Genomic DNA, 15699 nt, shown 5'->3' on the forward strand with positions numbered 1-15699 from the left:
TGATCTTAATCCTGATATGGTTAGGTTCAATCTCAGGGGTATTACACATGTTCTTTGATTTGTTAGTTAAGCCTACTTTTGGGTCAGGGTGATACGTACATTTTGGGAACGTGGTAGTGCAATTGAGTGGGAGCGCTAAACATAGATATGGAATCCATAGCTTCTATCTAGCAAATAGAAGTAAAATGATGATTTCCTTCGAGCTTGGCTAAATAGAGATAAATGGTTGAGTACTCATTTCAGTTCGCTGAAATATCATTTATACGGGCCTAAGTGTTTAAAGGATAAAATCATTGAAGGGTGTAACGGTAATTTAATCCCTATACAATGTAAATTATCTATAAAGGATCATTTATCAAATTGGGATTATAACAATGGATAATTAATAGTATATCTATATGGTGGAACATATAGAGCGTTCTATATAACTGAGAGTGCAATTCTAAGTTCTATGCGTGGATGCAACAAGGAATTAATAAGTTAGTGAATTTACTTGGTATGTTTTTAGTCTGCTTATTGGAAGCTCGGATATATAGGCCCATGGTCCCCATACTAGTTGAGACAATACTACTTGTAAGACTCAGTTAATTGATTTTGATTAATCAATTATAATTCTAAAATTAGACTATGTCTAGTTTGTGAATTTTCACTAAGCAAGGGCAAAATTGTAAGGAAAGAGTTTCTAGGGTATATTTGTTAATTAACAGACTTTGGTTAGTCTAATTAATAAATATATTAAATGAAAATATTATTAATAATTAATTTTAGTTATTAAATAGTTTGCATTGGCATTTAAGTGGTTAAATTGGAAAATTGGCGTTTTTGAGAAAATAACATGTAGAAATGATAAAACAACAAAATTGCAAAAGTGGGGCCCAATATCCAAAGCCCAGGCCGGCCACTTATGTAGGTTTTTATCATTTATTTTTTCATTATTTTAATGCCAAATAATTCTAACCTAACCCTAGGTGGCATCCTATAAATAGGTAGTGATGGCTTCAGAAAAAGATGATGCATCTTATTCCTTCAGAGAAAAATTGAATGCCTTCTCTCCCTACCATAGCTGCCACCTTCTCTCCTCTTTCTTCACTTCTGAAAACCGAACCCTTGAGTGATAGAGTGAGTGCCCACACACATCAAGTGGTACCTCAATCATAGTGTGGAAGGTCGTGAAGAATCCAAATTCAACAGAATGACATTCGGGCTCAGATCTTGGTGATAATCTGCGACAAAAAGGATACAAGGGTTAGAGATCTGAGTGGAAGGAGACATTATATTCGAGATCAGTGAGTTTTGGGCCGGTCAGGCCTTATACCATGTTTTTAAGTTAATCCATATGTGCTTACACAAATGGATGAACTTGTTTAGTTTGTTGACCAACCTATGTCACATTGGGATCTCTTTGAACTGGATCCTGAAAGCGGATACCTGGCTAGACAATTGGTGGGACGTATTGTTCGTCCAGGCCCCTTCTTCGATTTAGGTCAGTCCTGAGGTCATGTTCGATGCCCAACCTATCGAATACTGAAGTACAAGGTGGCCTTGGCATCTGACTTGTTTGGCCGGCAGGTTGGCCAAAAATTTCAGTTGGGGTGAAGTTGGTGTGTGTAACTCCACCCAAAGGACGGTTCGGCAGGCTCTGGTCATCTACCGTTTAGCCCACAGGTTGGACTTGTGGTCGTGGATTGGACGACTGACCATTGTGAGTTTGTTCGGTATTCCCTTCTAAATTTTCCAAAGGAATACTAGACGCGGTAGCCAGCTATTGATTGGCAACTTGGTAAGCCCTTCTTATCAGTATGGTGGCCTGCCTCGTGCATTCATCAATGGCTTCCTATTGAGCCCTCGAAGTTTCCATCTCCCTGTCCCTCTATTTTATAAATTGATGCCTTTGCTCGTCAAATGCAAGGTTTATGGCTGTACAGAGATCCTCCTGATCATGGTCCAAAGTGTTGTTATGACCTTGCATGAGCCCAAGAGCTGCTCAGAGGTTTTGGATTTTAGTATCGTCTCTAATTGGCCTCTGAACATTAGTGGTAGACAGGACCTCAGTGTTGGGAGTGGATTGATCGGTTGTTGAACTGGTGTTACCAGTCTCTTGCACTCCTGGTGTGATCCCAGCTAGAGGGAAAGTCACTCCATGGCCCACAGTAGGTGGTTTTGTATTGACCTGCTCGGGGTTTGTCCCTGGTGGTCCTCTCGTGTTTCTAGGAGTCGGTACGTTGGGATTTGTCACCATCGGGTCGCCATGATCAGCAAGGCCTCTTCGAGTTTTTTACAATCATCCTATATGCCTGTCAAAACTTAAGATAAAAAACTTGTGGTTTTGCTCTCAATGAAAATACCAAAATATTGACCTCGCTTTTATCTAAAGACAGTGAGTCAAATAATAAGCGATTGAATAATATAATTAAAAGAGAACAAAAATGATAAAGCAAAAGGAACACCAGATTTTAAAGAGGTTCGGCCCTGTGAGCGTGGTAATAGCCTACTCCCCTTCTATTATATTGACTTAACAGAAGGAACAAAGTGTTCTTCCTCTTTGAAAGCTCTTACAATTAATATCTGAGTAACTCTCTTATATCACTATTTTCTCTCTAAAATCTCTTTCTGAAGAAATTCTTTCGATCCCTTTCATAGTGAGGCTACGTCACTATTTATAGGGGTTTAATGCATGAGGGATGATTTTCCTTTTACTTACAATGCATAAAATAGGAAATAACAATGATTACATAATTACAATACACGAAATAAGAAACTGGAAAAGGTTGCCATATTTCTCTGACTCAATCCCACTATTATAGGGATTGTCTTTGTGTCTGGACATAACAATTTCATTCTAAAGTAATTATCTCTTGTAAGTAGCTCGGCAAAACAGACTTCTACCTAGTCGAATGCCTTCTTTACAACTCTGCTCGAGTAATCGACAATCATAGATACTGACGACTTATGTGCAAGCTTCTAGGGACATTTACCTCCGCCCAGGTATCGGAAATGTGAGACACGTCTCACTCAATTCTCTCGCCACAAAATGTGAGACACGTGTCCCTCAGTCTTTTCGCCACGTCAATATGCAAAAAACTGGATAACAGTTATGGTTAGGGTTGTGGCTTTTAATTTATTTTTTAAAATTTTGTGTTTATCAATAAATATCAATATATTATTTATGGTTTATCGTTGACATTTTGCTTGTGTTCTATTTTTTTCTTAATTATGCATTTATCGATAGGATATTGACATATTATCTATTGTTTATCGATAGTTTTGGTTAGGATTGTGGCTTATAATTTTTTTTTTTAATTTTGTATTTATCAATAAGATATTAACATATTATCTATTATTTATTAATGATCTCTGTTGGTGTTCTATTTTTTCTTTAGTATGTATTTATCAATAGAATATTACCACCCTATCTATACTTTATTGATGGTTCATGCATGCTTTTTGGTTTGCATTTATTTTTTATTTATCGATAGTATATTGTTATGTTATTAATAGTTTATCGATAATTTCCCTTTTTACTTAATTTTTGTCCATTTAGCGTATCAATGGTTCACGATATGTTGTCAATTATTTTTTGTTGGTGTGCTGACTGTGGTCTTTTTATAATTTTTTCAGACGGCTCCACAGCTTTTAGTTCATCAGACCATTTTATAGGTCGTGTAACTCATAAAGGCAGTGGTGTATTTACCAAGATCAAGTCACAGTTTGGCACATACGTCTTGACTTACTGGGCAAAGGCAAGCCTTTTCGGTCAGTTTTGGAATGTCAGACCTCTTTCATTTTCCTCTCTGTCATTTCACTAATTGATGTTGCGTAAAATGAAGGTTGATGTTGAGAAGCAGAAGATATACAGTTTTACATTAGCTAAAATGAGGCCAAATTTGTTTGCACTGATTACAGGCCTAAAGTTCATATCGGGGCCAACAGAAGAAAAGAAGTGTTCCTACTTAGGGTCAAAGTAGTTGATCAACTGCTTTTTCAACCAATTTGATAATGTGAAGACGAAAGTACTTCATGTTATGCATTTACGTTGTGAGACTTCAGAAGACGTGTAAAAGTTAGGCTTGTACTTGTTTGTGGAGGTATTATTACTAGGTCGTGAAGGTAACACTTACATTACATCTGACATACTTAGATATGTTGAAGATTTCAATTTCTTTTTTCGGATTCCTCGAGGCAAGTACTCATTTTCCAAACTTGTGTCCACCCTTCAAAAAGATATGCTAAAACAAAAGGCGAACTATGAAAAGAAGTTGAGTTTGGATGTTCAGCATAAGTGCAAGTATACGGTCTATGGCTTTGCACCTGCAGTATAATGTAAGTTAATTTACAAATATTTTAATTATTCATGTTTTCAATAAACTCTTTGATTAGCAAGGGAGTGAACAGTAATTAGAAAACATGGTAAGATGCCTGATCTAGTAGGGCATTATAATTTAGTATCAGAGCTGTCAGGTTATCTTTTTAAGATTATCATGATATATACAATTATTATCAGAGATAAGCTCGACTCACAGTTCAGTAAGCCTTATATGCTTAGTAGTTTGATTTATTAGTATGTGACAAGAAAAGTTGGATAAGAAATTTAATAGTAGCCTGATAGCTAAATAAACGCATATTTTATTTTCCCAAGTATGCGGTAATTAGATTTTAATCTTAAATCGCAATCTGACCAAGCTAATGTTGGAATTTATTTTACCAGGATCTAGATTTACTAACATGTATGCTTGATTATATTCTATAATCTAACATCTTAAACATGAATTGCTTAAAATAATAAAATAAACGCATATAAAGTTCTACAATACCTTATATTGGTGGCAACAGAATATTATGGCTCTTTCCATTCAGATCTCTAACTTTTGTTCCTTTCTATCATAGAGTATTGCCAAAATTTGAACTTAGATCTCCTTTAATGATGGAATTTCTTACAATCTTCTACACTATGTGAATATTAACTTGATATGAGTGGGCATGTACTCTTTCACTATAGGTCACGATTTCAAGTGGGAAAGAGAAGAAGAATTCAAAATTCTAGAGAGGCTCTTTATTTCTCATTTATCTGATAAAATAGTCTGATGTAGGTTATGATAATGAGAGTCATCTTATTCTTTATATAGGATTTCATCTAGGGTTAGGATGGAATTAAAAAAGATAATATAATAGCTTAAGATATCCTTAAGTGGCAGACCATGTATGTGGACCCCACTAGTTTCAATTTTGTCATTTTATTTAACAACTCATTTTTTCTTTCATAAATGCCATATTTCAATTTTAATCCTATAAATGTCAAATCTATTTAGATTATAATTATAATTAATTATCAAATAAAATTTTCATTTAACTTATTTATTAATTAGACCTTACAAAATCTCTTAATTAATAAATAACCTATAAATTCTATTTTCTTCTCAATTAAGTCCTTGCTTAGTAAATATTCATAAATAAGACAGTCTAATACAGAATTCTATTTGATTAATTAAAACCAATTATCTAAATCTACAAGCTAATATTATCTCAACTATGAGTCTATATATTCAAGCATCCAATAAGTAGTTTTAAAATTTACCAAATAAATTTTCTATCTTATTAATTTCTCCTGACTCCACTATAAATTTAGAATTACACTCTTGATTATATAAAAAGCTCTATATGTTCCAAATATATATGTTATTAATTATCTATTATTTTAATCTAAATAATCAATGATCCTCTATAGATGATCTACATAGAGTAGGAAATACGGATAACATTATTAATTAAAATTATCATTTAGACCAATAACTTTGACATGTAGTAATTTTGAATAAGTTAACGAACAAGTTAAAATAAGGACTGACGAACTTATAAGAAAAGTGAGCTTATGGACTTGCAGCTATTTTTAGAGGTTAGAGACTAATCTACATCAAAGTGAATTTTTTAGAGATTTTTGCCGTAAATTTCTTTTTTTTTAATAATATTTTACATGTAATTTTAGAAAGAAAAAAAATTGGGGAACATGGCACCCTTCGGGCTCTCCGTCATTGTGTTATATTAGCTAGATTTAATAATAATAATAATAATAATAATAATAATAATAATAATAATAATAATAATAATAGGCTCGCACTAATTGTGTTATGTTTAGGAAAGTAGAAGAGTATGACAGACGAAGAATATAAAGGAGAGAAAAGAAAGTAATAATCTTTTTTATATTGTTTAGTAAAAAGAATAGTGTAATATTGAAGAAGAAATAACTACTAATTTATAAAATTACTATTTTATGTTTATAATTATTTTCTTAATAATATTTGTTGAGAATATTTTTATAATTTACTATAATTGAAGAGGGGAAATTTTAATTCTTCTATTTTTGGAGGGATTCCAAATTGGAAATTTGAGTAGATTTCCATTTCTCTTACATCTCATTTCTCTCCTTCAATAGCTCTTACCAAACATGTTCAAAAAAAAAAAAAACCTATCTTCTCCATCCCTCCTACCAAAACATAGTATAAAATGACCGTTCATACAAAAAAAACAAAACCTTCTAGAAATCTTTCTTACATACTTGACTTCATTATTTTTGTAATATAAATAGATTTAATATGTAATCTAAATAAAAAAATAAAAAAATAAAAAAAAAATGTATACACCTACCAAAATTCAGAATTTTTCAAGAAACTAAAAACATATTAAGCAGGATATGCTTTTTTAACTTCATCCGCTTTTAATTGTTTAGTTCGATGAGATCTTTGTAAGTTTATTAATGGATTTTTAGAACGTATTAAATAATTTGACAGATTTGAAGAAAAAAAATTAATTAAAAATTGTCAAAAACGTCGCCTGAGAGATTCGAACTCTCGCGGGGAAACCCCATGTACTTAGCAGGCACACGCCTTAACCACTCGGCCAAAGCGACTTGGTTGATCAGTTTGCTCAATGTTTATAGTTTAATTAAATATTTAGCGTATTGTTTTATCTATTTCTTCATCATATTTATGATTGAGTATTCATTCATTCATTAATTCAGTTGTTGAATATTTGATTAAATAAATGACCCCTATTCGTTCCACAAAAAATAATAATAATAAATAAATATCTATATAAGCTTTCCAAGATGCTTACTAAAATTCCTGGTTGATACTATTGGTTAATTTGGATGAGGATACGTTAACTTGTTCACTAATGGCTTTTTCTAAATGTGAACAACATTGTTAATGTAGAAAAATCTATAACAAATAACCATAATGGCTCTACTTAATGCATCTATCTATATGCTCACATCCACAACTTTATGTTCTTTAGAAATTGTTCAACCTACAAAATATTCTATCTTATAATACTTAAAAAAGAGTATTTTCTTCTTAATTCTTATCAGATCTTTTCAAGCACCAAAATCTCACTTACAAGATTCCAACGTGGGGATATGTAACCACTAAAAACATGAATATGGCCCTCCTTGCACTATAAATCCACCATCACTTAACACTCTTCCTCAATTGTCAGTTACATAATTTGCTCACGAGACCCGTGCACTCTTACCAACTCAATAGGCCACAAGTTTTCAATTCCTTTTTTTCTTTATATTTCTGCAAAAAAGAAGGGCCAAAATCCAATTTTTAAAGAAACCCACCAAGCCATTTGGCTCAAAAGTTATGTCTAGTGTATGTGTATCTTACTTGGAAGAAAACAAAAGCAGATCATGGCCAGCCAACTTTGACAAAAGGGTTGTGTCAGAGCTGAAAACACAGCAAGGGATTGCAGTTCCATTGGTGGCTATGAATTTGTCTTGGTTCATAAAGATAGCCATCACAACAGCATTTCTAGGCCGTCTTGGTGAGCTTCAACTAGCAGGTGGCGCGCTCGGCCTCACTTTCGCTAATGTTACTGGCTTTTCTGTCTTGACTGGTCTCAGTGGTGCCATGGAACCAATATGTGGCCAAGCTTATGGAGCAAAGAATTCCAAACTCCTTCACAAGACCCTTCTGATGACAATCTTTCTGTTACTGCTAGTAACGGTTCCTATTTCTTTCTTGTGGCTCCATGTTGATAAAATCTTCATCCATTTTGGCCAACAAGAAGACCTTTCAGTAGTTGCAAGGAGCTACCTTTTTTATCTCCTTCCTGACTTGGTGATCACAGCAATAGTTTGTCCTCTCAAAGCATATTTGAGCTCACAAGGCATAACAATTCCTATCATGTTCAGCTATGGTCTGGCTCTCGCCCTTCATGTACCAATCAACATCTTTTTGGCCAAAGCAAAGGGTCTTGAGGGAGTTGCCATGGCAGCTTGGATTTCTGATCTCATAGTTCTAACTCTGTTGGCCATATATGTAATCATGATGGAAAGCACAAAGGAAGGGAGGTGGAAGGAAGGAGGTTGGTTAGACCAAAGCTATGGAGATTGGATTAGGCTGCTTAAGCTTTCTGGAACATGTTGCCTCACCACATGCCTTGAGTGGTGGGGTTATGAGATCTTAGTTCTAATGACAGGGCACCTTAATAATGCCAAAGAAGCAGTTGGAATTCTCACCATTGTCCTAAATTTCGACTATTTGCTCTTTGCTGTCATGCTTTCTTTAGCAACATGTGCCTCAATTCGTGCCTCGAATGAGCTCGGAGCCAACAGGCCAGGGGCTGCTCGCTACTCGGCCTATGTATCTCTGACTGTGAGTGTGATCACAGGCTGCATATGTAGCTTGGTTATGGTTGCAGGCAGAGGAACTTGGGGTGCTTTGTTCAGCCATAATAAGAGGATTGTAAGAGGAGTAAAGAAGATGCTGCTGCTAATGTCTTTGCTGGAAATTGTGAATTTCCCATTAGCAGTTTGTGGAGGAATCGTTAGGGGAACAGCTAGGCCATGGTTAGCCATGTATGCCAATATTGTTGGGTTTTACCTCATTGCCTTGCCACTGGCTGCGGTTCTGGCCTTCAAGGTTGAGCTTTCTCTAGGTGGAATGTTGATGGGGTTCTTAGTGGGGATTATTTCTTGCTTAGTATTGTTGTTGGTTTTCATTTTTAGGATCAACTGGGATGAAGAAGCTAATAAGGCTCAATTCCTGGCTGACAGTAGTGAAAATGAGAATATAAAAACTGCAGAGGCAGTTAACAATGGTCAAGTACGAGCGCCTTCATTTGATGATGCAGCTGCAGACCAGAGAAATAATTCTAGAGTAGCCATAGGAATGTAAAAAAATAGGCATATATGCAAACAAGCTTTATCAGCTAAAATAACTTGTAAACTCAATTAAGTTTTAAGTAAATCTTTTCAAACATTTTTAATTCTAGAGATACTTTTTTTTTCTTTTGGTGTATGTATGTATCTTTCTTTCTTGCTTTCCAATTTCAAAATTTGGGACAAATCAAGATGAAGGAACATATTAATTTTCATAGAAAAGAATGGAATAAGAATAAGATTCAGATTCAGGTTATAATAGATGGAATTGTTCAGGATAGGGTAATTTTTTTTGTCTCTAGAGAAAGTAGTTAAAATTTTGGGACAAATAAAGTGAAAGAAGATATTATTTGTACAGTACACATATATAACAATGATTTTTTTTTTTGGGGGGGGCATTTCTTTTTGTGCTCAAATGAATTGTTGGCTCTGTTGAAATTTTTCTGTCTTGACCTCCTAATTTACTAGAATTGACTGTGCTCAAATATTTGTTCTGGGATTATTGCTTGCCTTGTTAGTGTCCATTTTTCGGATCAATTTGGTTGAAGAAGCTAATAAGGGTCAAGTGAAAATGAGAATATATATATATATATATATATATATATATACTAGGTGATTGTTACGTGCCAAGCCACGTAGTGTTAGTTTTATTTAATATTTTAGTTTTTTATTTTAATTAATAATTAAAATAGTATAATTATTTGAACGATTTGTTTTATAAAAATAAAATATGTGTCAGTATATTTAGTAAGTAAAACATAATTGTGTTATAATAATGTATGTTATTAATAGTAAAATGTACATTAATCATATTTATAGACTTTCACATTCTTTGCAAATTACTAATAAGCACCAATAATATTTTCATATTCTAATATTTTTCAACCTTCTCCTCTTGGTGGTAAAATTAAAAATAAAACTAAAATTAAGCACAAACATATAAGGTAAATACTAATTATAGCCCATTTCATCTTTTTTTATTATTATTTTTTTAAGCCCAAGCCCAAAAATCTCTAAGCCAACACAATCAATCTTCTTTTATATTATCTTTTCTAGATATTTTCTCTATATTTTTCTTTTTTAAAAAATAAATAAAAAAATTATTAATATTCTCCCAAAATAGGTTTGTTAGAGAGATATGTGGCTAACATGATTTTTTTAATTTAAAAAGAGATTATTAATATTTAAAAGATTGTTTATTTTAATTTAAAAAGAGATTATTAATATTTAAAAGATTGTTTATTTAAAAGATTGTTTAATTTTTTGGTTTAATTATTGGGTTTATTTTTTAACGGGAGATCAAACCTAATCGTTAAATTTAACAGAATATTTTTATTTTTAAGTATATTCTGTTAAACCAAGAATGTTAAACCAAGAAATGCCGTTAGATAGACACTTTTAATATATAAAGATATATAAAAAAAAAAGAACTGCTGAGACAGTTAAATTATAAGGCTTTCATTTGATGCAGAAACTAAAATTTGTAAATTAAATTAAATTTTCAATATTATTTTGTTTTTTTCAATGCTTGTCCTTCAGCTGAGCCGTACAATATTCAGAAGCTTGAAACTCTTAACAAATTGCTAAAAAAGTTGCCATAACTATAGCCATTATTTTGTTACAAGAAAGTGATTTTTAAACCTCATTGAGGCAAACCAAGAAACTGTCATAGGTCACTAAAAAATTAAATAAAAGCTAATCGTCATCAACTCCAGGTTCAGATAACAAAGTCTCCAGCTGTTTCACTTTCTCATCGTTGAAGCCAAGAGTAGCCAATATTTTGTGACCAGGGGAATTGGCTTCTAACCAAATGCCAAGAAGCAAATAAGACGTCGTAGTTTCTCCACCATCGCCTGCAATCAAAATCAGAGAATCAACCATAAAGATTCTAAAATAAAGAATAACAGTTGAGAAATCATGCAACAAAAGTGCTTAGCACGATTTGCACTACATCAGAAAAGATGAACTTTAACAACCCTGAAAAAAGTTGGAGTGTCTAGGATCATCACAGCATAGACACAACCTTTTAATAGATTAAACTTCACTATTAAGAATTATTGATTATAACCCATGCAGAACTTAAGATTTTGTTCACAAATATGTACAAAAAAAGGCCTGTATCCAGAAACCTTACCAGACCAACCAAAACGAATTCCAGAAAAGCAATTGAAAACTTACCAGATTTAATTTTTTGGTCTTAGATAATTTTAGCATGAAATGATTATGTTATCAATTGTCTCATCCACTTAGCTTGAAGTGTCATGATATATTAATTAATTTTGGAAAATGGCCATCAGAGTCTTGCGCTCTACCAACTGAGCTAGACGGGCATTTGATCAGTTCACCAAATAAAGATTTAAAGTAAAGGATAGTCATCACTTAAAACTCCAAATGAGCCATCTTAAGCTTATTTAGCGAAAACAAGTTGATATAATATCAATTGTGTTGGTACGCACTCTTCGAGTCAGTGCCAAACTCCAATGCACTCTTCAAGACAGTGTCAATCTCCCAATAAGAATATTCCTAATTGTAATTCATTTTAATTCCTTGACCTATGAATTGCCATTACATATTTATACAAGTTAAGTAATACTAACAAATAATAATTAGTCCCCATACTTTCATGTAACACAAGTCCCGTCTAATATCTATATAACCAATTAGCCAGGATAATCCAAATTTTCTTCTTGGGATGATCATGATGAAAAAATCCCTTAGAACCATGTCTGCTAGTACCATTACATATAATAAATGCTAACCCATTTGACTTTGAAAGTTATCTTAATACTTACCAACATGATTAATTAGCTTCAATTGAATATAACAGATCAGTCAAATGTTAACATCCTGGCTACTGTTAGTTCACAAGGAAAATTATGAAAATGTTCACTTTTTCCCATTGATTTTCTTTTTAAGGTGAGATTTACATTATTAGAAAGGATGGAGTTGAAGGAAAAACCCAACATATGGCACAAAATAACTTGTCATGAGCAATAAATCATAACAACCCTGAAAAAGCTTAGGGCTTGGGATCATCTCAATATGGACAATCTTTTGAAAGATTAAATTCAGCTTAAGTTTTAAGAACTATTGATATTAACCCATGCAGAACTTTTAAATTTGCGTTCACAAATCGAAGAAAACTCCTATATACAGGGACCCTAACGGACCAACAAAAACAGATTCCGAAAAGACAAGTGAAAATTTACCAGATTTAATTTTTTGGTCAATAGCCCAATCAAGTACTCTTTGAGCTTCTTCAGTCAAAGGAGGATGCTCAGGACTGAAATAGAACATGTCTGCCTTCCCAACTAACTTGATAGCTTCTTCCCGAACTTTAGTAAGTGTTATTCCACTTGCTCTCAAAAATTTAGCAGCCAGACTAGTACCTGAAGTTGATCACCTAATTATTCAGTACAGTACATTACATAAACAACACAGACTCAATCAACAAGTATCTCATTTGTCAAAAAAGTAAGATACATTCCTGGATGTAGACATGTCAGAAAGGCGATTCTCAATACATTTACCCGCACAGGTTGTAGTAATTTTCAACTTCAAGCACCATACAATCTATATCACTAAGAATCCCAATACTAAAAATTATAATCTATATCACTATATGAACAGAAAACATGACATAAATAACCTAAAGCTATTAAGAAAGACATTCCTTTACTATCAGGCCATATGAGCCGAAAAAATGAGATATAACTAAAGACTTCAAGCATGAAAGCATAAGACTCCAGCTCAACCATAACTATAAACTTAAAAGCCTAAAATGATTGCAATTTCAGTTTTAGACAAATAGCATTTTCAGGGTCAGCTCATAATCATATTATTATTTTATTTTTCTTTTGCTGGAAAAGGCAGTTCGTAATTTTGAAGAATTATTATCAATACAATAAAAATTGGAGAGGTTTAACCAAGTATTACCCTCAACAAGGATCCCCATGAGAAGGGCTTCAGTCCCTGTAGTTGAAAACTTTAGCTTCCTAGCTTCCAATTCAGACATACCAAATGACTTTATAGCCCTCGAAGACCATCTGCTTCAATTTCAAAATACCCAATTCAAAAAACCTTAATCCCAACAGAACAAAACCCAGAAACCAAACCACAAGCCCAACACCACAAAACCCCTACAAAAACAAAGAAGGCTACACTCACTTGGGAATGCTCTCAGGAGAAGAAACCGTCTCTGGTTTTCTGCAATTGCCAAATCAGAAGCATCTGAAACAATAACGTGTCCATCTAAAACGGAGAAGAAAGCAAAAAAGAAACAGAATTTCGAAGAAGATTCAGAAATTAGGATCTTACGCTGTTGGGAGGCTTAGTGAAACTGTGGCGGCGGCGAGTCGGACCTTTAGCGGGCGGGGCCGGAGACTGGAGGACTGAAGCGAGAAACTTTTGGTGCCTAGCCATGAACTCAGCAGAGTTCTGGGTCTGAATGTTACATTCGGAGATGGTGAGTAGGTTTCGGGTGTTCTTCCAATGGCCGCCGTAGGAAGCTTTGAGAGAAGACTGGCATTAACAGCGGCCATTTCTCCGGAAAAAGGATAACAGTCTTAACTTCGAGTCTCTTACTGATATCTCTCTTGAGTGGATAGGGAGGAAACGATGTCGTTTAAGCCTTTTTTTTTCCGAATATTTACTTCTCAAATGCCACCTATTATCTTTTTCAATTTTAACCAAAAAAATAATAATAATACAAAAATACTTTTAGCTAGCCAAATAAATAAATATACAATCTAAATATAAAAAATTACACAAATACCACTTACACACACCTTCAACCCAGGATTTATTCTTCTTGAGCAACCATCGCGCAACCACGTAGCAACCCAACACAACCGAAACGAAAATTAATCAGAAAGGAAACCACCATTAATTTTGGCAACTTCACCTGAGAAGACGACGAGAATCAATCAAAACATGGGTTATTTCGAATTCATAAAGAAAAAAAAAAGTGTAGAAAAACTACTACGAAATTAAAATTCAACTGGAAATCCAGTTTAATTTACATAAAACTAATGTCCTTACTTTAATTTTCAAATCCATGAAATGCAGATCTCATAAAGTTGAACTGGAGTTCCCAAACAATCCAACTCAAATATAATCCAAAAAAAAAATTACATCAATACTATAGTAAATTATTTATCCTGGTGTATTTTCGTTATTTTCAAAATTTTTAATGATGAATTTGTTCATATTAAATTATGAAAAGACATGTAGATAGAGTTACGTACGTGGAAATACTGTTCTGATTTTTAATGTTTCATAACAGTTGCATTACAGTTGCATAAATATTTTGCTAACAGTTATTTCATTTGATTGAAATCTTCGTTTGGTGCAACTTTCAACCAACTATCCAACAATCTTCATCTGATTGAAATCTTCGTCTGATGCAACTTTCGTCTGATACAACCTTCGTCTAATACAACCTTCGGCCAACCACCCAATAACCATCGTTTGATTGTGTAAGTGATAGTGTAAGAAGTATTTTAATAATTAAAATCACATGAAAAGTATAAATATTGTCCACACTTTATAGAAGTATTTTTTTAAATAAAGTGTCAATTTATATTTTTTATGTAATAATTTCAATTTTTATATATATTATGATTCTTTTTCATATTTTGTCATTCCTAAATTATATCAGAGAAGGGTTATATTTTCTCCCTTTTGACATACATAACATTCTAACTGATTTCATTTTCTCTTTATTTTTCTCTTAATTTAATTTAGGGTCATTATTAATTAATTTTGTTTGATAATTCCAACTTACCAAAATTGTCAACCATTTTGTTAACTGTTATTTCTTTCAATCAAATATATAATTGAGGAATTATCGCATATATTATTTTTTTAACTTTTTTTTTAAATTTACGGTTTGGGTTTCTAAAGTGGTTGTAGCGCTAGTTGCAGTAGAGGTTTCTATACGATTTTTTGTTGTGATTTAGGTTGCAGAGCTAGTTGCAGTAGGAGTTTCTATGTAGAATTCCGTAAAAAATACAAAAAAAAAAAAAGATTGTTTTGAAGTGTAAAAATGAAAAAATTCCTATATAATTTGGCTGTCTCAATTTTAAATCTACATATTGAATTATTTTTTATAATTTTAAATTTTGTATTTATATCTTTCTAAATTACTTTTTAGAATATTTCCCTAAAGAATATATATTTACATATATGTGTATATATTTTATTGTTATGTTTTAGTTCGATTTTGTTATCGAAAGATTTTGGAAAACATTAAATAGAAAATAAATAATAAATATTTAATAAAAAAGCAACGAATACTCAACTTAAAACAATGAGTATTAGAACGAGACTGCCCAAACAATAAAAAAAACAGTAAAAAACAATAAACACAAAGATTCAGTTAGATTACGGTCTGCTTAGTACACTGTAACAAAGGATTTTTGTCCTAGTTTATTCATGTTGGATCACTCCTTTATATACAAAACAAGTGTCCTTTTAGTTACATAGAAATCAATTAGTTATAGAACTGTTTTACATTAAATATTAACATTGAATTATAATAA

General features: G+C 32.7%; 2 protein-coding genes and 1 non-coding gene across 4 annotated transcripts; 1 reads left to right on the top strand and 2 right to left on the bottom strand.

Moving 5' to 3' along the window:
• Positions 1-6819: 6819 nt before the first annotated feature.
• TRNAS-GCU (transfer RNA serine (anticodon GCU)) lies at positions 6820-6901 on the bottom strand. The gene has a single exon. It is a non-coding gene; the product is annotated as a tRNA-Ser (tRNA).
• A 118-nt stretch (positions 6902-7019) lies between these two features.
• LOC133037899 (protein DETOXIFICATION 56) lies at positions 7020-9261 on the top strand. The gene has a single exon (XM_061115657.1). It carries the CDS (start codon positions 7638-7640, stop codon positions 9171-9173), a length of 1536 nt encoding a protein of 511 aa, XP_060971640.1. The 5' UTR covers positions 7020-7637; the 3' UTR covers positions 9174-9261.
• A 1357-nt stretch (positions 9262-10618) lies between these two features.
• LOC133037900 (ATP-dependent Clp protease ATP-binding subunit CLPT2, chloroplastic-like) lies at positions 10619-13809 on the bottom strand. 2 transcript variants are annotated; one of them, XM_061115659.1, is made up of 5 exons: positions 13475-13809; positions 13325-13363; positions 13094-13203; positions 12367-12546; positions 10619-11010 (listed from the first exon to the last, which is right to left on the bottom strand). In XM_061115659.1, the coding sequence occupies exons 1-5, from the start codon at positions 13696-13698 to the stop codon at positions 10853-10855; spliced, it is 711 nt and encodes a 236-aa protein (XP_060971642.1). In that variant the 5' UTR covers positions 13699-13809; the 3' UTR covers positions 10619-10852. The 2 variants fall into 2 exon arrangements, with proteins under 2 accessions (XP_060971642.1, XP_060971641.1); XM_061115658.1 differs by having other exon boundaries at positions 13094-13206; positions 13475-13805.
• Between the last annotated feature and the right edge of the window lie 1890 nt (positions 13810-15699).

Source organism: Cannabis sativa, chromosome 5 (genome assembly GCF_029168945.1).
Source record: "Cannabis sativa cultivar Pink pepper isolate KNU-18-1 chromosome 5, ASM2916894v1, whole genome shotgun sequence".
Lineage (NCBI taxonomy): Eukaryota > Viridiplantae > Streptophyta > Magnoliopsida > Rosales > Cannabaceae > Cannabis > Cannabis sativa.